Below are 23,458 nucleotides of genomic sequence, written 5' to 3'. Positions count from 1 at the left end.
CAGGGTGCCCAGTGCAGCTGTGGCTCCCCATTCCTGGAAGGGTCCGAGGCCAGGCTGGACAGGGCTTGGAGCATTTTGAGATAGTGGAAGGTGTCCCTGCCCATCATGGGATATTTAAGATGATATTCAAGGTCCTTCCAGCCCAAACCAATCCGTGATGATTCTATAATTGTAACCATAAACAGCCTTAGGGGCACAAATCATGACTTAAAACTTACCAAAGATAATTTCATGTTTATTCATTTACAAATTAGTAGGATTTAAACTTTCAACAATTTTTCCAGAAGGCTCAGCTGTGGGGAGGAAGGTGGCAGTGGCTCATGTGCTAAACTAAAAAGACCTCGCAAGTCTCCACAGGGACGCTGAAGATTGGGAGCTGGGAGACGTGTGCACATCCTGGCTGACTTCTAGGGGAAGCTGAAGGGACCCCAGTCCTGCAGTGATCACCCCTGTGCTCAGCAGTGTGCTATGTGCACAATGGGAAACAAGACAATCCACTTATTTCAGGGGTATTTAATAATTTTCTCACAGTCTTTTGTCATGCTGAATCTTACACTTGTTGCTATTTCTTCTCACCTGTGTAATATCTTGGTATTTTTGCTTATTTCTTTATGGCTTTTCTAATATAAAGCCTTAAGGAAACATAAATGCAAGAAAAAGGAGCACAACCCCTATGTATGAAAGGCTTTTCTTTACAAAAAGATAGAAGCAGTGGACAGTTAAAGGCCTGGAGAGGACCATGCCCTTGTTTGTGTGAAATGATGATCCTGGGTCCGGGTGTCTTTCCTACAGACAAAGGACCAGCAGTCCCTGGGTGCACAGGATGCTGCTGGTGTGTGCAGGGTGAGCCTGTGACTCCAAGGAGTGAAAAATGGGGCTACCCAACCACCCTGCTGTATTAAAATGTCCCTCTCTTCCTTCCTCTGCTACCATCCAGGCATCTTGTTGCAAAATGTGGACATTTTAAACTGTAACTTTCCTTTGCTGAGCTATTGAGCTTGATCGTGTCAGAGGTTTTGGAATTTCCCAAACACAATAAGTATGTTTACATGCAGTAGTCAGAGGGGAAATCACATGTGAAAGCACTCAGTAAGGAGATGGTATTTTGTTGCAATGCTCCATAAACCTTGTGTTTACGTGGGGTTTTTAAGGAGAATTCAAAGCATATCTCCTTTTTGTGATGCATCAACAAGCATATCAAATGATTGTTCAAAAAGCTTTGCTTTGTGCAAGAATAGAAACCAAATGGCTGAGTAATTTCCAAGAGGAAAAAACCCAACCTGCTACAGCAATTCCATGGTCTGTTTAAAATTTCTTTATAAAACCTTTTAAATAATAAAACTCTACACTCCCAATTAAAAAAACCTACTGGCTTTTTTGGGTTCATGTTTCTAAATATTTGACATCATAGGGCCATTACAGGGACAGCATTTTTCCCCGCTCCAAAGGTTGTTCCTGTCTCTTCTGCAGTGGCTCTCAGCCCTTTCCTTGACGTGTGTATGGTGCCATGGGACATCCCAAATCCCATGTCCTTGGAACAGCTTGGAAAAGACAGAAGAGGGGAGGGGAGGGGAAAGAATTCAGTGCAGGGGAAGCTGAAGTAGGAAAAACCCAATTTATGTTACCTTCAGGTACAGGTGGAACAATCACTTAATGTAACCAGTTTATATCTTCACCAGACCTTGCACTGACCGCTGCTGCAAGCAGATGAGGAGGTCTCACCCTCGCAGGGGTTATGTGCCACTTGAATGTCCATAGATCTTAGCTGTCAGTCCCCAAAATTCCAGCCACCTCTCATTTTTGACTTCACTCCTTTGCTGGGACATTCCAGGGCTGCCCACCACCAAGCCAAGCTAGGTACCGCTCCACAGGCCCATTACTGGTTGTAGTAATCAGAGGAAACTTCAGTGATTTCAATCTGGCATATGGTTCTGTGTTTAATGCTGTTTAATGAAAGCTGCTTTACTCATGTGCATGTGTACACACACAATTTGTGCCATATTTTTCCAATTACTTCCCTACAGCTGATCACTCTTGAATGGAGCTCTGAGGCTGGATGTTGGTAGGTCAAGGCACACAGGCTCCTGCACCCACTTGTGATATGCTAAAATCTGTTATTGACAGAGCTGCCTTGTTGATAATTTTCTTTTGCAAGAGGCTGGCTGCTTAGATAAAGAGGAAGTGCCATGTGGTGCCAGAGTCAAACCCGTGGTACTTCCCACGCTGAGCACTGTGTGCAGGGCAGGAATCTGCCCCAGGGTTCCTGGGCACTCTCCAATGCAGGCACAGCTGGCAGTGCAAGCCAAGCCCCAGGTGCACCTTGCAAAGTCATCTTCCCCAAGCCCCAAGCTCACAAAAAGCATGGACATCACATGTTCCGGCCTTTTACAGCCCCCAATTCCCCAAAACACTGCCACGTGCCAGGCTCAGGTTAGGTGAGCACCCCAATTTTCCACACTGCTGGAGCTCCAGGAACATCATTCTGATGGTCAAAGCAAGCTGCTCAGCCCATGCCATGTTTGTCTGCAAGGAAATGGGATGTTTATGTTTATCCCAATTGATCCTGATGGATGACACTTTTGTTCCATTTAGCAGCTGCTTGGCCCATTTAATACCACAAAAGGAGATTAAGATCCAAAGTATCCACGGCTGTGTTATGAGTAACAGCCGCTTAATAGCAATAACACTGAATAACAATTGCAAGTTTGGCTTTTAGCTATTATTATTGCCTAAGATTGGTTTGTTTTTTATATAAATAAATAGATATCTGTATATTAAATGAATATACCTAAGGGCGAAGTGATGTATTTCCAGATAAACCCTCCAACTGTTCTAGATTTCTCAACCAAATCATTCTGGAAAATAATGCCTAGGAAGAAGTGTGATATGTCTTGTGAATCCATAGGTAGAGCCAAGCTCAAGAATTCCCCCATGGAGCTGTGCAGAAGGGCTGCAGCCAAATTGACCGTCCAGGGATCCACCAGTCACAAACTGGCTCACAGGAAAGCACAGCACACTTTTCCAGAAGGAATTCCACTCTGTCCTGCCAGCCTGCCTTGGGTACACGGAATTAGCTCGTGGGATGCTGGCAAGAACAATGCTCTAAGAAAGAGCAAGTCCTTCACCAGAAGTACCAACAACACTTCTCCCTCTTGGAATTGCCGACTGGAAAACACATAATTCCTGCCCCTGCTCACCTCCTGAGCTCACCTCAGTGCCTGAGCCAGGGTCTGCCTTGGGAAAGGGACCTGGGCCAAGGTTTATCTCATCCAGCACAATGTGGCTGGGTTGGAGACCTGCAGCCCAGATCTGTCTGTTTATTTACGCCTGTGCAAGTCCATTCTGTGCACGGGATTCCCGTGACTTCCCAGGACAGGCATGTGTGTGGGAAGAGCCTTGTCCAGGCAGGCAGTTACTGACCACTGGGGCCAGAGGGAGACAGTTTTCCGACAGAAATCTCCTCGATTTCTGCATAAAAATAAATTACTACTGACAAGACAGCTAGCATAGTCAGGGCCCTTTTGTTACTGACTACACAATGAAGAAGTGCAGCCTGGCCTTGTACACTTCCAGGGATGGGGCAGCTGCAGCTTCTCTGGGCAACCTCTGCCAGGGCCTCACCACGCTCACAGGGAGACAATAAAACCTTTCCTATTGCAAGCATGCCTCAGGTCAGTGTGAGGTCTGTAGGAATCCAGGGAGTCCTACCTGGAACACACCCAGCAGGGCTACGGAAAGAATAAGAGTGCAAAGCATTAGTGAGCATCAGGAGCTCAATGGAAGCAGGACTGCAACAAGGGCAGCGAGACGTGATGCTTTGAGAAGCATCAGGCATGAGGACTGAGTCACTGCATGAGATAAACATCCCCATCTGATGTTGTTTCCTCCTCATATGCTACTGCACATAGCAAAAACATACTGAAAACAAACAGCAGTTTCTTCACTGCAGTTAATTGCTTTGCTTGGGTCTATTTAATTCCCTGTTCAGTTTTAAGCATTGGACAAACAAACTCAAGACTTAATATTCTCCTTGTTTTAAACAGCAAATCTTATTTAAGAAGTGTTAGTACAACACTCTCAGGCAGAGGGTGGGATTGTTGGAGTGGCCTGTGCAGGGCCAGGAGTTGGATTCAATGGTCCTTGTGGGTCCCTTCCAGCTCGGGATATTCTGTGATTCCACGGTTCTTGTGTTACTCAAATCACATTTGTGTCACTGCTCAGAAGATGGAGAATCACAACATTCTTGGTGATTTAGTTCTCTGCACACGGCTCAGATGGAAAGACATGACTCTGAAGGTCACACACCACTTTCTCTTTCGACCTTTGTGGCTGGTGTTGGAAGCTGGTGGGCCTAAGAGCCATCAGCAACTACCTGAAGCAGTCCTGGACGAGGGTGGGTTGTTGCTGGAGATTTAGAAAAGCATTAGAGAGAATCATGGATTAAATGTGCACATAGTCAGTTTAAGGTGGTTTTCAAATGTCTCCATGATAGACAAGCTGCAATGGAAGTGTCTGGCAGGGAAACAGCCTCTTGGAGAAACTAAGGTGTGGGACTGGGGAAAAAGAAAGGTTCCCTTTGTCTCAAGAGCAGAAAAGTCATCGAATGTGATGAAGGTTTAATCCCTGCAGATGGTCTTTAGCCACAGCATCTTTATTCACTCCTCACCAGCATCTGTCAAAGAGCTGTCATCACCACTGATACCAAAAGCCAGGCAGGGAGCGATTTGTGCAAACCCCACTCAAGATAACAAGCTGGTTAATGGTGATACTCCCTGTCAGCAGCCAGCTACACTCAGCCTGACAGTTCCCTTTCAGGCCTGGGGAGCTCTTATCCACTGTGACAGGGCCCCACGGGTGGAATGTGGGGAACAATAGCCCTTCACAAAGGGAGCACTTTGGGGCTGGAGCGTGTCTGGCTTCCCCAGGCTTCTGAGAGGCCACACAGTGATGGCGGATGACGAGGCTCTAATTAATATTTCATTCTCAGAGTGAGTTATCCCTTGGGGAAAGTTAAAGGTTTGCACATTTTGAGGCAAAGTACTGAGGCTGGTGATCTTGAATAAGGAAAGTATGTTGAAAGGAGCTGCTGCAGTCTTTAACCCTGGGTAAGGGACACGTAAACCACACAGCATTAGTGTACAGTTTTAATTGTATAACTTGTCCTATGTCCTATTTTAAGGTCTGCTCCCATAAATTCATACATAAGTGCTTCTAGAAAACCTTCACCCCCTCTTCCTTTTCTGTCTCCTCAGGATTCAGACATACTGATGTTCCACATTGTGTGGAAGGTTTGTTCTCCAAACCAACCCACTAAATATGTATTATAGCAGCAAATGAAGTGGCTGTGGGCTGGAACTGCTGAGTTCAGCAAAGAAAGGGAAAAGAATGGCCAGTGGAGGGAAGTTTCTACTGCACAGCCACATGCTACCCACAGACAGCAGGAGGGCACGGTCGTTGTGAAGGGACAGTGGGTTTTGAGAGACCACGAAGCAAAAGAGCTGTGGCCATAGCAGGGGTCTGGCCCACGGTGCCCACTGCCCAGCCAATGGTGAGCAATGAGTGTGAGCTCTTCTTCAGCCCAAAGATAACCCAGAGTGCCCTGGTGTCCCCAAGAAAAAGGGTTTCCCTTGGGCTGCTAAACAGAGCTCATAAATGAAGAAGTAGGGTAAACGCAAAGACTTTCAAGACATGTCACCTAATTGACTCCTAAGTGATTATTTGCTGATTATTTGATTGAGTTGAAGTTGAGAGGAAGACACGTGGTCACACAATCCGCAAACACCTGCAGTGTGTGATGGGAGGAGTGAGCCAGGAGCACGCTCAGTGAACCAGGGAGTGAGCCAGGAGGTGGACAGCCCCAGACTGGTCCGTGCCTCTCCCCGAGGAGGAGTGCACCGTGGAACTCAATGTTTAGCAAATGCAGTGAGTTGGGGCACAGAAGTATGTGGAGTTTGACAGGAGAATGACCTGAAAATGAATCTCAAAGTGTGTCTTCCCTGCAGGCTGGAAACAGAAGAAAATCTAGTTTATTATAATTATTATGCTTTCAAGAGGAGAAGCAGGCTTTCTCTTGTGATATGCAGAGAAAAACTTCCAAACAGTTTACACAAATGCCGTGAGTCCTGTGGGGCGGGCGCTGAGGTCTGTGCAGATGGAATGGAAAGAACGGTGCCTGCAGCGCGGGATGGCATCGGGCCCCTGCTGGAAGCAGCCCAGAGCCCGGGCAGAGCCTGCCCCGGCCGGGGGAGGGATGAATGTGAGGTCTGTGAGACTAAGGTGTGCTTGTGCCAAATGTCAGGGTTGGAGTGATTCTTGTCAGTATAAAGACAAAAACAGGAATGTTGCGAGTAGCGGTTCTTACCAGGAGCGGCCAACAGCCTCTCTGCACGTGTGCACAGAAAACACCTCCGTGGCCGGGCCATCCTTTGTACATCGAGCAGCGCGTTTGTGAATTCACAGGTGCCGCTCACTGCAGAGGTAATAATACCAAAGGTGAGCCGATTGCCCCACACCGGCACTCAGGACCTTGTGGCAGCCCCGGGCTCCTGCCCAGGGAGGCTGGCACAGCGGCTGTCCCCGCTTGTCCCTGGATGGGAGCTCTGCGCTGGTTTTCCGGGCGCGGCTCCTCCCGGCCGGGCTCTGCGGGGGCTCTGCGGGGCTGGGGCAGGGCCGGCGGCGCTCGCTGGATGCGAGCCCTGGCTGGGTGGGTGCCCTGGCTGGGTGCGAGCCCTGGCTGGGTGGGTGCCCTGGCTGGGTGGGAGCCCTGGCTGGGTGCGAGCCCTCGCTGGGTGGGTGCCCTGGCTGGGTGCGAGCCCTCGCTGGGTGCGAGCCCTCGCTGGGTGGGTGCCCTGGCTGGGTGCTCGCCTTCACCCGTCACAGCGCATCCTCAGCTGGTGGTCCTTGCGGGTCCCTTCCAGCTCGGGATATTTTATGATGAGCCAGGGCTGCTCGCGTGGCCCGGGGCCGCGGGAGGTGCTCGCGAGGCTCCTTTCCGACGGGTCCCATTTTCCCGGCTGCGGCTGTTTCTGAACTGTGAACTCCCCCAGCTGGCGATAGCTCGATATCGCCACCAGCCTCCGCAGCCCGCCCGAAATGTCCCTGCGAGGACGGACTGCGAGGGTTGCCCCAAAGCCGCGGAGCCGGGGGTGAGCAGGGGGCTGCGCCAGGGGCTGCCCCTGGGGGCTGCTGCGGCCATCAGAGGGGAACAGGTAACTGTGCAGGCTGCAGGTGGCTCGGGCCACTGCCAGCACAAGGTGTCCGAGAGCAGGGAGCAGAGTGAGAGGTGGGAATGGCCTTGCATCAGCAAAGAGAAAAACGCAGACTGTACGTGTCCCCAAGGGTCAGGAATAAATGGCGAGGTGCTGCATATTTCAGTGAGCATAGAGAAGGGGAAAGGCTGGAGCACCTGGTGACCCCCAAGAGGGAAGAAGCAGAGGGAAACAGGCATGTGTTTGTCCATGGGAGGTGGATGATGGGCTGGGCAATGGGTGGACACCTTTGGGTGGACCACGAGGTAGGTGTCTTACTGGGACACTCAAAACTATGCCCAATTGACCGGGGCTTCTCGTGGTAATGTAGCAAGCAAGTGTGGGGTTGGGTGACAGATGGGGCAGCGGCAGCAGAGCCACCCCCTGTCTGTGCCAGCAGTGGGTCCCTGCTTGCTCCTTCACCCACCCTCAGGGACCGCTGCCTGCCTCCCCACCCCTCCTTCACCAACCCCACAAAAAGTCCAGGCCCAGGCAATTGTGTACAAAACCTGAAATAGTTTTACTTTGCTTTCTTTTTTTTTTCCTTTTTTTTCTTCTTTTTTTAAACTTTGCTCTAGATTTACTTAAGATTTTGTGAAGTCGATACAAGAGCATTTGATATGAATCGGTAAATAAAACACCGTCATAGATAGATAGCCACGATAAACTTTGTTAGAAATGTACATGTCGCGAAAAAATAATAATACTAATAATAATAATCATAATCATAATAAAAAAAGCCGGCGCGACGCCCGGGCCGGCACGGCCCTGTAGGCCCCGGTGGTGGCCCCGGTGGTGGCCCCAGTGGTGGCCCCGGTGGTGGCCCCGGTGGCCCTGGCACACGGCAGCAGGTGGCTCCGGTTCCCCACAGGCGCTGCGCCCCAGTAATGTGTGTATATAAACAAAGCTCATAAGAAATGTACAAATATAAAAAGCTACAAACATTAATAAATTACGTCGTCACAAAACACGGAAACACTCCACAAGGTGCTAGTAAAATAACTGTCTCCCTCCTCGTACAAGAAGTTACGCAAAGAGCTGGTACCGGCGGGCAGCGCCCGGAGAGACCCTCCCCGTATAAAAACCCGGCGGTGGTTATTCCAAAAGCTATGTACAAGCTACATTCTAGGAAAAGGGGCCTGGCATGCGGCTGCGGGGGCGGCGGCGGTGCCTGAGAAACGCGCCCGCCACCTGGCCGCCCCCACCCTCGAGTCCCGCGCTCCCCTCCCGCCACGGGCCTCGTGGCCCCTTCCCGCCTCGGGCCCTGCCGCTGGCGCCCGCCCTGCCCTGCCCGCGCCGGGTGGGACGAGGGGCCCGAGGCCGGAGCCAGTGCCGGAGCAGGGCCCGGCGCGCTCCTCCGTGGCCGAGATTAGTATTAACTTTTTGCGGCTAGTCGCTCTCAGCATTCTGAGAAAGGACATCTATATTAAAAAATATTTATAGCAGGATTCTGTACAGTTCGACCGCTGAAAGTTAAAGGGATTATTGTGGTGGTGGCCCAGAACTGGGTGGCAGTGTCCCCGGGGCCACTAGAGCAGCAGCTTCCCGTTCCGGTGGATCTTCAGGATCTTGCCGAGCCGCTGCTTGGCCGTGGCCATCCCCTTCTTCGTACGCTTCCCTGGAAGGACAGCAGGGGTGGGGTGAGCATCCACACCCACCCCACAGGCACAGACCCTCCCGCTGCCTCCTGCCTCCGCGGCCCTGCCACCAGCCCTGCCCCGCACCTTCAAGGACACCCACCAGCCCCCCTCAGGAATGGCGCTGCTGGCCACAGGACAGGGCTTGGCTGGGAGCACAGCCCCTGGAGAGCCAGCCCTGCTGAGCCAGGGCACAGTGCACACCCATTCGCAGGACACATCCACACCTGCTCGGGGGAGGCACAGCTCTGCCGGGCACCCTCCTGTCCCTGCAGTGCCAGCCCTGCTGCTCTGCACCCTCACCTGCCCTGGCTCACTGCTCATGGTCACCTGTTTGCCCACAGGGTGACAGACACAAACCCAGCCCCACCAGTGCCATTCTGCTCCTCAGGGAGAGACTGCACACACACACAGACACACAGACACACAGACACACAGACACACGCCCTACAGCTCTTTGCATCTCCAGGCTCCTGGGTATCTCTCTGCCTTGAACCTGTTTCCCACCATTTCACCACAAAAGCACAATTCCAGGCAAATACATTCTTTCCACTCCAGCCCTGCGGAGAGCCACAGGTACCACCAGCTCCTGGTAGGACCCCAGCCCCTACCACAGGCTACACACATCCTGCCCTATGGCCATCCAAGCTACCAGGGTATTGTGCACCACCGCTAATCTGCTCCACTCGAATACATGGAATTCAGGAAACATCTGCCACATCGCCTCACTTGTCACTGGGGCCTTTCCCAGTGGGACCACACACAATTTTCATGCTACACAGTGCCTGTGCCACACACCTGCCTCAGTTACACTTCCTGAGCCAAGTTCAAATGGAGAGCAGGAGGTCCCAGCCTAGACTCTGTGAGAGCCTCAGCTTTCTCACGCTTTCCCTATGACAGACAGCAAGAAACCTCTTCCTCTCTCCTGCCTTTCGTTGTAGTTGTGTTACTCCCAAGGTCTGATATTCCTCTGCTTCCTTGCGGCAACCCTCCAGAGAGATCTGCAGTGTGCCCTGCTCTACATGTCCTGCAAGCACTGTCCTCAGCTACAGTCAGCACAGAGCTGGTGTACAGCCACCACCAACACCACAGTGCCTGCCCCAGCCCTGGGCAGAACAGCCTTCGTGGATGCATCCTCCCCTGGCCATGGCTCCCCTGGCCAGGCTGTCTGGGATGTGACCCTGCAGGTGCTCCTGAGCTGGGGCCAGGTTGGGCAGTGCTCCTGCAGGGACACCTCACACCTGCAGCCAAGAGCCCAGCACAGAAACACCTGCCTGGCCTCGCAGTGCCAGGACAGTCAAGGCCACGAGTCCTATCCCTGACCAGATCTGACTTGGACCCACACACCTGCACCTGTGCATGCCCATACTACACACTGCAGTGGAGGCCCTGCGGAAGGCTCGGCTTCCATGGCCCTTCACCCTTCCCCACTCCTGCACCACACCCCAGGCGTTTCCTGGTACCTTTGGCGGAGGCATTGTTCTGCGAGGATGATGAGGGTCTCCTCTGTGTGAGGAAAACACCGGGTGCCATCGGCTGCGATCCCCTGTTAGGCTGGGCGACCCCAAAGGTGCTGGCCCCTGCGGTGTACTCGTGATCTGTGAGGCTGCTGGCCTGTAACTCCAGCTTCGGCTCGGGGGAGCTGCCTTCCTGAGCCGCTTTGCTTGCGTTGGGGGCTGACAGCTTCTTTTTGGTATTTTTTTTCTTCTTGCCTTTTTGTTCCTCCTTTAAAATGACAAAGATGAAGCTCAGATTAATCCCCAGAAGACCTTTAGCTAGGGCAAGGGCCAGCGGTGTTGCTTAGGGTCCTGATACAACGACACGCCAGGAGTTGGCCATGGACAAGCGCTCGGGGGCTGCTCCACACGTCTGGCTCACAGCTGCACACACACGTTTGCCTCTCGTGCCTCTACATCCTCGCTCTGTGCGGGGCCTCCTCGTCCTTACACTGCGGCGAGCAGGAGCAGCGAGGCTGCACCGACACTGCCCTGGCACAGCAGCGTGGTCAGCATGGGCAAAGCTTTCCATCTTCCATAAAAAATGGCACCTCCTATCTTCGAGGATCTTCACACCCTTGCACAACAGCATGAAGGATATTAAACATCCCACTGATTCAGCCTCTGCTTCCTGCTAGGACACACATATCATCTCCTGACCTGTAACTGCACCTGGACATGCACACTGGGATGGCAGAGGTCTGCTACTGTCCTGTGTTCCTTGTCTACTTTCAGTTCCTTCTTCTTGGAACCCTGCCACCATCCTTAAAGCTCTTCTACTCAATAGTCCACATCGCAGAAGCCCGAGGCCACCACAACCTGCAATCTCCGCCAGCTTGCTGAGGTGCCTCACCAACCTCGCTCCAGCAGACCTTGTCACCTTAGCATCTCACCACGTCACCTTTACAGGGCTTCTCTGACCCCTTCAGAGACCAGACACTTACCAAACATCCAAACTGCTCCAGTTCCTTTCCTAAACTCACCCTTTGCTCACAGTTCACCAATCCTTTGGAAGCAAACCCTGACACTTCCCAGCAGCCAATCTGAACACACAGGCAATCACACCAGTCAGGCTCTCAAGCACACATCAAATACACTCCTTTGAGGCAGCCTTCTCCTGTTCTACCCCAGTAGCCATTCTCACCCCCTCATCCTTCCCTGTGCTTTTCTCTGTCCCTTGCTACCCTGTGACATGCTCAGGTATGTTGTGACACCGCTGGGCTTGGATCCCGTTTATTTCCCTGAGACTGCAGAGCCTCGTGTCACCGGCAGGACCAAACAGCACGCAGGGCTGGCACAGCACTAGGCTTGGGCACAGCTCTGCCGCTGGGGACAGGGCTCTCCTTTCCTGACAGCTGCTACTCTCCAGGCAGCCTCTCACCTGCTGTGACAGCTTGGCGGCGGCGGCGGCGAGTCCCGTTTCGATGGAGGCGACTCTCGTGCCTTCCCGCACCGGTCTGTCCTGCCGGGGCACCGAGGGGCCAACTCGTGCTGCAGGGAGAGCAGAGGCAGGTGAGGGGCAGGAATGTGCCCGAGGGAGCAGCACAGCCACCACAGGGCAGCGGGCTCTACCCTCTCAGCCAGGAGAGATGGGGACAGCCTCTGCCCTTCCCTTCCCCAGGTATGAGTGAAGGCATGAGAGCCAACGGCCTCCGGGCACGGTGGCACGGGCAGAAGCTGCTGACAGAGATGTCACACAGTTAAGCAGCTTCACAGCCACCTGAAGCCAAAGCCACCCAGGTTTGTGCCCACATCATGGATTATGAGAGTTATCTCCAAAGCGACAATGCTCACCTGCAGCTGCAGGAGGACATGCAGGGCCACAAGCTGATGAGAGCACGCATGGGCTGCTTGTCACGCACAGCACACACAGAGGATGCCCTGCTCATGGGCCACAGGGGTCAAAGGGGTCTAGGGGCCCTCTTGCCTGTCACTGCCCCTGGTGAGCTCCAACAAACACAGGGCAGACCAAATCCTTCCAGATCATGAGCTTTGGCTGAACCGGGAGGAGACTATTCCTGCTCTCTCTCCTGGAGGAGACTACTCCTGACTATTGCCACAGTCAACGCCTGAAATCCACAGCAACCCAGCTGTCCAGGGCTTGATTCACTGTTACACCACTGCTAAGGTGGCAATCAAATGATCTATCACTAAGAGTGTGAGAAAAAATTAAACCAACCAAGGAATTACTTTCTCCTGCCAGCTGATTGCAGGAGGAAGGCTAAAACTGCTTGGCAGGAATCCCAGTGCCTGGATCACCTCCCACTGCCCTGGAAAGGGTTAAACTTCACATGATAAAGAAATCACTAATCGTGTGTTACAGTTTCCACACTCTTTGAAAAATTTAGAGATTTGCATGACTTCGCGTGGGCAGCGCAGACCACACCAACTTACCCGTGGGACTGTAAGGGGCATCATCTGAACTTTTCCTTTTCTTTGATCGGGACTTGAATACTGGATTATCTTCATCTGATTCGAGAGAAGGGTAAACTACAGTAGGAAACAAAGGCAAGAGTTTCAGTTGAGGAAACAGCTCTACCCTGCACGGAGGACCCTTGCTCTGTCCATGTGCAGTGGTCACAGGCATCACAGCTGGATGATCTCCACAAGTGTCATTGAGCACTTCTGTCACAGCTGTGACACTCAGGGGACCTTCCAACAGTAATGTGTGCTCTCATCCACACATTACTGTTGGGAGCTGCTGTCATTAAACTGTGACTGGCTCTCTATATTCCTCTATAATCACAGAATATCCTGAGCTGCAAGGGAGCCGCAAGAATCATAGAGTCCAACTTGGTTGCCCAGTGAAGCTATGGCTGCTCCATCACTGCAAGTGTCCAAGGCCAGGCTGGACAGGGCTTGGAGCAACCTGATCTAGTGGAAGGTGTCCCTGCCCACGGCAGAGGGTAGAACTAGACGGCCTTTGAAGGTCCCTTTCCACCTGAACCACTCTATGATTCCACAATAATTATGGCAGAACTGATGTAACTGCTGTAAACTGTCTTTGTGTCCATTTCTGCTGCAGATGCTTGCCTTCTCTGCCAAAACTCAAAACAGCATTAGATCCCTTTTCCATGTACAAATTCAACTTCTCACTCCTCTCAGATGGAGGTTTAATTGCTACTGTGCTGACAAGGACATTTCTGTCACAAGTAGCAGTACTTGACCCACATTTCTGGGACAGTCCCCCATTTCTGGGTTGACTGCTGCAGTTTTGGGGCTCTCCATGTTTCCTGAGAGTTTCTCGTTGTGCCATGCCTCAAATCCAGCCTGCCTGGATGGCTGTGTGACCCTGGGCTCTGCAGCCAGTCTGCTGTCTCATGCGTTTGCTCCCTTTGGTGTGCAGGTCCCTGTTCCACGCGCAGCTGATCCCAGGGTGGCAGAGAGGGAGGAAGCGCCCAGGAGCAAAGGGACATTCACCAAGAGGCACAGGTGTGTCCCAGGCACAGCCTCACTCTGCTCCCCTTACTCACCATAATCTGAGTCCTTAAAACAGGCATCCAAGTGGTCCTGGTCCTCGTCGTAATCCTCGATGTCGATGCTGTTCTTTGTGCTTTTCTTCAGCAGCCGTTTCCCAGCGGTTTTGCTGCCACCACCACCAGTTTTCTTCAAGTTTTGTGTGGAGAAGGAGTTGTTCTTCGCCTGATTGCTGCCCCACGACGTCTGCAGGCAGGACTCTGAGGCCTGGAGGTTTGCCATAGAGAGCATGCCCTGGATGGCTTCCTGCGTGCTGGGGGAGGCAGGTGGCTGGCTGTGGGGCACAGGGAGAGATGCCAGAGCACTCAGTGATTCCAGAAACACCAACCCCTCACAGGCAGCTTGCTCCTGCCAGGCAGTTGTGCTAGGACAGACCCCCTGATTCCTCTGAGTAGCTGCACATACCACCAGGGCCAGTGGGAAATTGTATGGGACAGGAATAGCACAAAGAGCACCTCAGATGTGGGGGTGATGGCCCAGGAGCCAGGGAGATGTGGGCAGGTCCCTGGGGCTGTCAGCACTCTGGGCAGAGCTCAGGGAACTTCCCAAAGCCCGCAGCAGAATCCCTGACAGAGCAGTGTCTCTATACCAACTATCATCATCATCCTCCTCCTTCTCCTCCTCATCATTTTAAAATATCTATCTATCTATCTATCTATCTATCTATCTATCTATCTATCTATCTATCTATCTATCTATCTATCTATCTATCTTTAATAATGTTTTTTTTCTGTACTACCAAATCCTCCTCCTCCTCATCATCATATTTTAATAGTATTATTTATAATCTACACTATCAGCTTCTGTAAAAGGAGAGCTTATGCATCAGCACTGGTGGGGGATGTCGTGGGGGGCTCTACTCAAAACTGCCTGGAAGATTTTGGTCCCAGTTCACATCATGGGCTGTCACCACTCCAGGAGCTGCTGGAAATTAATTCTGAGACTGGCAGAACACATCATCCAGTATTTACAGAAATTTGGAGTTTGGCAAGTAGTGAAATGCAAAAAAAGCCTTGTTGTGGCAATAATATTTGTTACACTTGTTATCCATTTGTTGTGCAATAGAAGCCACAAACATACAAGAAAATTAACAGCACCATGTCACTTTCTCCTACTTGAGCTTAATCTGGCCTCTGAATAGAGTAATGTACAAAACCATAAAGGAAGTTTCTGGGCACTAATGGCATTTAGTCATAATCCTGAAAATGAGTTAAGACTAATTCACAACTCAACCAACAGAAGAACATCAAAAAAGTTATTTAGGAAAGAGCCATTTAAATCCCTCCAATATCATGCCTTCTCCTCTGCCTTCTCCCTGGCAAAGAAATATTTTGCACCATCTACAAGGAATTATCATATTTTCTTCCAGCCTTTTTCCCTGAACTGTTTTTCTAAACACTGGACTCTCAAAACACTGCAAACAGACCATCAAATACTGACCACTAAATGGGCAAATCAGAGAGGAACTGCCTTAAGCAACACAAACTTCAACAAATAAAGGGTGGGATATGATCAAAAACAGTGGTTCTGAGACTCAAACACCAACCTGAAAAGGGGGAAATGTCTCAGAGCTGCAAACGGGGCAGAGTGTTTCTCATTAGGGCATGTGCTCTGGTGTGCTTCCATCAGGAGTATTTCAGCTTTCTAATCCAAAAAAAATTCAAGAAGACGCAGGAAGCAATTTTGAAGCTCTGGAAGAGCCATATCCCCTTTCTGTAGCTTCAGCAATGATTTTTTAAAAACCACATTTATGAAAGTAAACTATCAGTGAGTTACAATTATGGCTTAAAAAAGCATTTTAAAAGAGCATTGGAGCAGGAACAAAGTGCTTCTGCCCCTGCTGTATCCCCACAGCCATCTCCAAACACACAGGAGGTGGCACTGGGGGATAGCCCAGACCTGCCTTGTTGTCCTGTCCTGGGGCTGACAGCTGCTGTTGTGGGTGCACAGGGAGGAGGACACTCTAACAGACACACTGGCAGCACTTTGTGCCTTCATGGTGCCTGTGGCAGCCCTGGTGTGGCAGCAGCCCCAGGGCAGTGCCCGTCCCCTGTGCTGGCATTGCTGCCGCCCCACCTGCAATCCTGGGGCCACTTTTGGGCTCCTCATGACAAGAAGGACATTGAGGGGCTGGAGCATGTCCAGACAAAGGAGAAGACCTGGAGAAGGGGCTGGAGCACCAGCAGTGGCTGAGGGAGATGGGAAAGGGGCTCAGTCTGAGAAAAGGAGGCTCAGGGAGACTGTGGTAGCCAGGTTTGCCATTCTGTCCCTGGCATGTCCCAGAGCAGGTGGAGCAGGCAAACAGCTGTGCTGGGGACAGGAACAAGCCCTGACGGACTCAGGTTTTACCTCCTCAGTGAGCAGGGCACAGGAATGGTCCCAGCACCCTCCATCATGCAGGACATTGTGTAGGGAGCCAGTGCCTTGCTCTTCACCACCAACTCTACCACTGCCATCTCTCTCACCCTCTCTAGGCAGATCATCTCCTTCCTTCCAGCAGCAGTTACTGAGTCTCCTACTTGTATCCTCATATTTAGAAACTGAATTTATAATATTTCAAAGAGTATTACTGATTGAGCAGTGGCTGTGGAGAAGTCACTCCAACAATTTCAAGCACAAACCCAGTGTTACCTTCCACTTTTGAGTCAGACCTGGACACGAGTCATTTTTCTCCTTTCAAGATCAGGTGATGACCAGCCCTCCAAGCTTTTTGCATATTCCCTTTCAGTTCTTTCAGCCTGTTCCCACACTCACAGCAGCCTTTCTGCAGGAGCTCTGTCCTTCCCTCTCCCTGTCTTGCTGACACACACAGTTGAGCTGCAGCTCTCTAGAGCACTCCAGGTAATGCCATCAGGGCCTCTGGGGTAGCCAGCTGCTAGTGACAGCTCAGTATTTTACAGAATAAGGCTTGCCATGGTTCAGATAAGGCCACTATCACAAAAAGCCCTGACCTGCTTCCCAGTGCCTGGGAATCCAGCCCTGGTCTGACAAGGATGCAGGCACTGGCTGCTTGTGTGGGAGGAGATCCCCCAGTGATACAGGGCTGCACACAGCACCCACAGTGTACACATACAGATCTATAAATACACATATTCCCTACCCTTCATCTGCCCTGCAAGCAGAGAAAGGTGGGAATTGTTCCTGAGAGTCAGACATGACCACGCTGGCCTCATGCTGTGACACAGTGTGTTTGCAGATCACGTTTCTTCCGCTTCATTTTCAAAAACACCACGCTATGGCCATTGGAAAAGCCAAGCCTAATTATGAAATGAAACACAGCAATTACATTTACTAGAGGCTTTTTCCAATCAAGATGCAGCACACACTGCCAAAAGCCAGTATTTATCCCAGAGCCAGCATTGATATGACACATTCCTACTGAACCACCCCACACAGAGCAGTAACTCAGCCAAGTCTGGGGTGGGACTTTGATTTCAGAAACCACAGAGCCTCCACACACCCTGGCTACAGCACCCAGGCTGAGGGGGGAAAGCAAAGGCCTGAGTTTAACCTCTGTTCTGGTTTAACCCCTTGCAGACAGCAAAACACGCCCTGAGCAAGGCAGACAATTGTCAAGAACCATTTTAAAGCATGCAGTGAGCTGTGTTATCCACAGAATGGCCAGCAGTGTACACAGGGCCACGGAAGACTTCTTTGAGTTCTTATAATAGTTGATAATTTTCCTTTTTTTATAGCAAACTTCCAGTATGGGAGTTTTATTAACCCGGCAACTTTATGACAGTGTCAGACACACCTAATTACTTTTTGATGTGTCTAAACACCTGCTAAAATGTAACTGTAAGATCAACATAAACCCTCCTCCCATTATGGACCATAATGCAGGATGGAAAAGGAATTCACAGGGATGGTCAAGCAGACAAGTGTTAATGTGATTATTTCTTTCCGCTACTCATTGTTTGGATCACTGAAGGATCTGGAGCGGTACCTTACTGGCCATAGCCCAAAACATCCAGTGTCACTTTCCACGTTCCACATAAGACACCACTAAGCCCAGGCAGACATTTCCATTTCAGGTACAGAAGTGCCCACAAGAGAGTGTGCTTTTTTTCCCCAAGCCTTATTTTTTGGTGGGAAGAAGAATGATAACGAGGGAGGGAGAGAGGTTAGGGAGAGCAGATAGTTTCCTATATCCTTCTTTCAAACACCTGGCATTTGTGGCACCTTAGAGTTCCTTATGGGAGAAATGCCGGCCATTGAGATAACTTCAGTACAATCTCACAACATTAAAAACCTTAATTCCCACCCTCAAGCTGCAGTCACTGAACTCTCTCCTTCTTTCGAATTATTCATCTAATACAGCATTATTGCTAAAACTGATCTTCAGCATCTACAGATGCGAAATCCTCTGTTCAAATTATACCACCAAAATCTTTCCTCCCTCTCCCTCCAGATCACAGGATAAAGGAAAAGTTTGCTTACTGGAGAAAAAGCAGTTACCAAGCTGCAAAATTCATTCTGACTCACACACAACCACAAAAGGGCAATTTTGTTCACAGGTAAGAGGGAAAAGCATCCCCTGGTGCATACCTGTTGGTGTTATACTCTAAACCCCCAACTTCCTTGCTTGCCTGCAAAAGATCAAGAATTCCTGCTGAACTTCCACTCTCTTTCTTTACTTTGGAATTGCGTCCTGGCTTTGCTTCTGTGTCAATGTGAAGCAAATCTTCATCTGATGAATCCTCGCTCTGCAAAAACAAGGAAAGGGCTAAAAAAGGTGGAAACTCACTGAGCTGGTCCCCAAGAACAGCACAGTGATTTCTGTAGTCTGCTGCTCCTCCAAAGACACAGGCCTAGCCTTTGGAATTTGCTTTCTTTAAACAAAACAAAACAAAAAAAAAGAACAAAACCAAGTACATGGTAAAAATCCATTTCCTTGTAGCCTGAAGGCATGGCAGGTTTTTCTCTTCCTGTCCAAAGCTCTGAGATCTGATCCTGTTCATGGGCTCTATTCCCTTTACCAGTGATGTTTCCATCCCCACAGCAGCAGAGTGGGAGGATTCCCCAGGCAGAGGAATGGGACAGACATGTAGAACAGTGTCATGTTAGGCTCTGGAAGGGAGCTGCCTGCATCTGGCCCTCTCTCTGGGGCTCAGATTTCTAGGCAGTGTAGTTTGGTGCCTAAGAACACAAGTTCTCCCCCCCTTCCTGCCCTGCTTTCAGGCTGCTACAGCACCAGCCCTCATTGCTGTGGGTGCCAGTCTTGTCTCCAGGTACTCCCTCCTTAGGCTCCTGCACAGGGACACAGCCCCAGCCCTCAGGTACTGACTCAGACACAGGTCTGTACTTCCTCCTGAATGTCCCAGACACAAACCAGGGAGAAAAGAACTCCTTAGTACTGAAGGCCAAACACTTTGGTCATCTTTGGTTCTGTCTTAACAAACTATTTTACTTTTTCTGACTTATTCTGGTATTATAATATGAATTTGTATTAACCACAGTTGGGCAAAACGTTTAATTTCAATGTACTTTGATTTCCAGCACTGAGCTTCAGACACAGGGCACACTCACACCTGGGCTGTCCCATCCTGCAGGTGAGCTCCACCCAGGCTCCCTGACCCTGAGGGGCTGGGCTGGGCCCACCTGGGTTAGCAGTGCTCTGGAGCCAGCCCATAATGGGCACAGAGGCTCTGCCAAGTGGCACAAAACAAACACTTGAGTTGCTACATCACAGGAAGAAAATCACAGAATGGTCTGGGTTGGAAAGGACCTTAAGGAACCTCATGTTCTTGGAGTGTCTCCTTGTGAAGGTACAATAACCTCATACCTTGTATGGTACCGACTCCACCTTTGGCTTCTTAACAGGAGTGTGATGCAGGGCTTCCTTTTTATCTGATAAAACTGAATAAATAAAAAGAAACAAAAAGTCATGGGTTTTTACCCTTCAAAAACCAGCCCTACTATTCCACTCACATTTGACTGACAGGTAAGACATGGCTTTCTTTATTCTAAATCACATAGATTTTGAAGATGATAATGATTTTTTTGGACAATCACCACCTAAGACTTTGTTGAGCAGATAAAGATAAACCAGGAAATATCCTTACAGGGCAGTTCTCTTTTTGCAGTGTTTTTCTTTCTTCTGATTGGAAACTCATCAATTTTTAGTTCACCGTCATCTGACACATATTCATATTCATCCCGTACAGGTTTGGCTTTGTCCTCTTTAAAATTCTGCAGTGACCCAAACACGCTGGTATTCAGATGAGTTTTGACTCCCTTTGAACTGAAAAAAATATTTACAAATCAGTAACACTCTGAGTAGAAAACAGCTTGTGACTTGACAGACAATGAGTATCTCTATGCAGAAATCTCAGTCAAACTTAATTCCTTCAGGGGTGCCAAATCAACTAGAATAATTTTACAAACACATCTCTGAATGTACTATTTATATCTCAAAATAGGACTCTGACTAGAGCACTAGAAGTTTTAATGAGAGGGTATTTTCTGCATTGACCAGAAAGGCAGGTTTTCACTATCTTGTATAAAAATACAAACAATGAACTTTCCTTTTTCAATTGATGTGTGTTATATTTTTACTTACCCAAGCAACTTCTTATTAGAGAAAGAGAATGTGAATTTGTTGTCTTTATTTCCTGACAAAGGCGTCTTTTCCGATTTGTGTTCCTCTTCCATTTTTAGAAGTGAATCAGGTTTACTGTTCTGAAAGGCAAAAGACCAAAACAAAATAAATAAATCAGTTAAATGAGTCCTTTGTGTTTCAGCGTCCCAGGTACCCTCAGAATCTAAGCCTGTTAAATTTTCCTTTATTAAAAACCCTATCAAATTTTCCCTGCAGACAAAGTGTTCTATTCCGTGAGTGAATTTCACTCACCCTGCATTAGCCCTCAAAAAAGGCAAGCTTTTAATCCATAGGGCATAATTCAGATTTCATTAACTCTAATTTTATGCCATTAAAATTAGTTATTGATTATTAGACATTAGTTATTGCTTTCTCATTAGTTATTGATTTCAAACTTAAACTAGTAGGACTATGTCAGAACAAGGATCACACTGAACCATCTCACTCTTAACAGTCTGGTGTCACTATGGACAAATGGACAATTCAGCACTTGCTTTTGAAGAATCCATCCACCCCCTCTTCTTTTAATTGGGATTAATTGATTATTTCTTCTTAATTTTCTTTTCTTTGGGAACCAAAATTTGTGCCTCATTCTCTCCGCTTAGGCAGAGCCACAAGCATTTCCCGACCCTTGGCTTATCATCATGTGGCAGAATTTAACAGGAGACATCACCTTGTATTTCCATTTGGCTTCTGTTTTGCTTTTATTTTGCTCTCGAACTTCAAATTTCTCCACCTCATTCTGCTTGCTCGCAGATTCCTTATTGGGAACACTTAAAACATTCTTTGCAGCCTGGGAAAAAAGGCAAGAAAAAGTCCTCTCAATGAGGATGGAGTGCTGCCATGTCAGAAACACGGGCTTTATCTGGGTAATTACATGACATATTTTTGAAATCTCCCATTTATTCTTTTTGAATCCCAAACTGAGGTTCAATTAAATATTGCTCCTTCAGAGTGTGCAGAATAGCAGCTGCACTTCTTGATACACCAATACTCTCCTCTCCCTGTCTGTCACACCATGACAGGTTTCACAAACTGCACACAAACTCTTAGAACTTCAGAAACATTTTAGGAAAGATTTTTCTTCATAAGCATGGATATTTCTTCACAAACAGCATACAACAATTCCTCTGTCAGAGCCTTGATGGATCCTGGCCCCTACTGAAATCAGTAGCAAAATTCATGCTGAATTACAGGGCATCAGAATTAAAGGACATCAAAAAGAAACTTGTCCTACATGGGCAAAAGTGGAAGAAAACTACTGTTCTGTTTTCAGTCACCCATTCTAGAGTAACATTTCAAGCAAATTAGATACTTTAGAAACAAGTTCTTTCATCACTGACACCTTTTGCTGTCAGTGGGTTTCTGGGAGGCTCCACATCAATGAACAACCAGCAAAGAGTCAAATCAAACCCACCAGCTGGGGAAGAGAAGGGCAATGAGCCAGCAGTTACAAACCTTTCCTTTGCTTCTGCAGAGCCAGGCTCTCACAATGTGAGTGCATATTATTTTTTGCATGAGACTTACAGAGTGATTTTGTCTCTCTGAGCGTGGGAGAAGAGGGAGAGGTTAAAACACGACCCACCTTCCCCTTCTTTGGCGTCTCGATCTTGGTCAGAGCCTCCTTCGTGTGTGCCTCCAGCAGGTCGAGGTTGGGGATGGCTGGTGGTGGGCTCTCCTTCGCCTTCTTTCCTTTCTTTTTGCCTTCTCCCTTCACTTTCGGTGTTTTGGGAGGTTTGGGGGCTTTGGGAGGCTTCGGAGGTTTGGATGGCTTCAGTTGTTTGGGGGTTTTCACAGTTTTGGGAGTCTTTTTTTTAGGAAGCTTTTCTAGAGGTGGGGGTGGAGGGGTGACCTGGACGGGTGACGGAGCCTCCTCCTTCTCCACAGGACAGATCTCCTCGGCTGGGGGGTTGGCACTCGTGTCTGCTTTGCTGGCCTTTGAAGCGTTCTGTGGTTTGGCACAAAGCACAAGGTGTTCAAGCACACCTGTCCTGCTTTTGATATTCACCTGCACCCTCTGTTAGATGGGGAAACAACCCCAAAGATGCCCAGAGAGGTGGTGGAGGGGATCTGCAGCACAGGTCAGTCCGACTGAGGAATGAAGATCCCATCAAGGCCACAATAACGCCCTGCTCACCAATCCCCACCCCCAGCTCCCACCCCCACATCCTCAAGCCTGGCCTGCACTAACTCCAGAGGCTTGGCCTACAACCTCACTGGGTTGTACCCTCACGTGGCCTGTCCACACAGGATGGATAAAATGAACAGCCTTCTGCTTAAAATGCTGATTGGCTCATGCAAAAACCCTTTCCATTTAATTCTGATGTGATAAATATAGCAGAATCACATTTCATGCTCTCAGGAAAAATTAGCAGTAAAATAGCTGCCCAATTAAAATTAACACAGATTAATTAAAAATAAATTATTTTCTGCTTAACTTGCTGTTCTGACAATCAGAAAACTTAAATACTACATGAAAGAGGATCAAAGGACATGATAGGTTTAAGTTTTGAGTTCTCTGGATGTGGTTAAGAACAAGGTGGAATGCAGCACAATGTCTTCCTGAGGGAGCTGAGCCAGCTGTGGTCACCTTTTGCCGTCACACGTCTCCACCCAGCAGGACTTGGTACCACACTCAATGGGTGACACCTCCATGCATTTTATAGCCTGGACCCACAATACAGTAAATATTATAAAAACAGCACAAACCTCACTTAATCTTATTTCTTTGGCAAGGTCCTTGATGAGTTGTGCTGGTTTGAAGTTTTCTGGTAGTTCATCTTCATGCTCTGCTAAAGCCTGAAACACAACAAAGTCAAATTGCTGTTTCTGTGCACGTTTTCTTTAAAAATAAAAAAAATCTCTTGAAGTGACTTGTCCATATTTTTTCCTATGTATTTAAATCAATCTTGACTGCATTAGACATTCAAATGAGAAAAAAATGGGTTTTTTCCTATTCTGGATGTTATTGTAACAAGTCGTCCTGAGAGAACAACAAAG

The 23,458-nt window shown here is 49.1% G+C and overlaps 1 protein-coding gene across 2 annotated transcripts in view; it reads right to left on the bottom strand.

Annotated features, from left to right (window-relative positions):
- Window positions 1-7,779: 7,779 nt before the first annotated feature.
- PHF2 (PHD finger protein 2) overlaps window positions 7,780-23,458 on the bottom strand; it is a 55,458-nt gene continuing 39,779 nt past the window's right edge. Inside the window, exons 11-22 of one of the 2 annotated variants that reach the window (XM_030956704.1) lie at window positions 23,168-23,257; window positions 22,044-22,406; window positions 21,132-21,251; window positions 20,420-20,538; window positions 19,923-20,101; window positions 19,643-19,716; window positions 18,406-18,563; window positions 13,854-14,131; window positions 12,775-12,870; window positions 11,762-11,871; window positions 10,348-10,609; window positions 7,780-8,865 (exon numbers count right to left, since the gene is read on the bottom strand). In XM_030956704.1, coding sequence (XP_030812564.1) covers window positions 8,777-8,865; window positions 10,348-10,609; window positions 11,762-11,871; window positions 12,775-12,870; window positions 13,854-14,131; window positions 18,406-18,563; window positions 19,643-19,716; window positions 19,923-20,101; window positions 20,420-20,538; window positions 21,132-21,251; window positions 22,044-22,406; window positions 23,168-23,257 — 1,938 coding nt within the window. In that variant the 3' untranslated portion in view covers window positions 7,780-8,776. The remainder of the gene's footprint in view (window positions 8,866-10,347; window positions 10,610-11,761; window positions 11,872-12,774; window positions 12,871-13,853; window positions 14,132-18,405; window positions 18,564-19,642; window positions 19,717-19,922; window positions 20,102-20,419; window positions 20,539-21,131; window positions 21,252-22,043; window positions 22,407-23,167; window positions 23,258-23,458) is intronic. The other variant, XM_030956705.1, reaches the window with a different exon arrangement.

The sequence above is a fragment of the Camarhynchus parvulus genome, chromosome 12 (assembly GCF_901933205.1).
Source record: "Camarhynchus parvulus chromosome 12, STF_HiC, whole genome shotgun sequence".
NCBI lineage: Eukaryota > Metazoa > Chordata > Aves > Passeriformes > Thraupidae > Camarhynchus > Camarhynchus parvulus.
The sequence above is the reverse complement of the archived record's forward strand: the minus strand, read 5'-3'. Positions and strand labels throughout refer to the sequence as shown.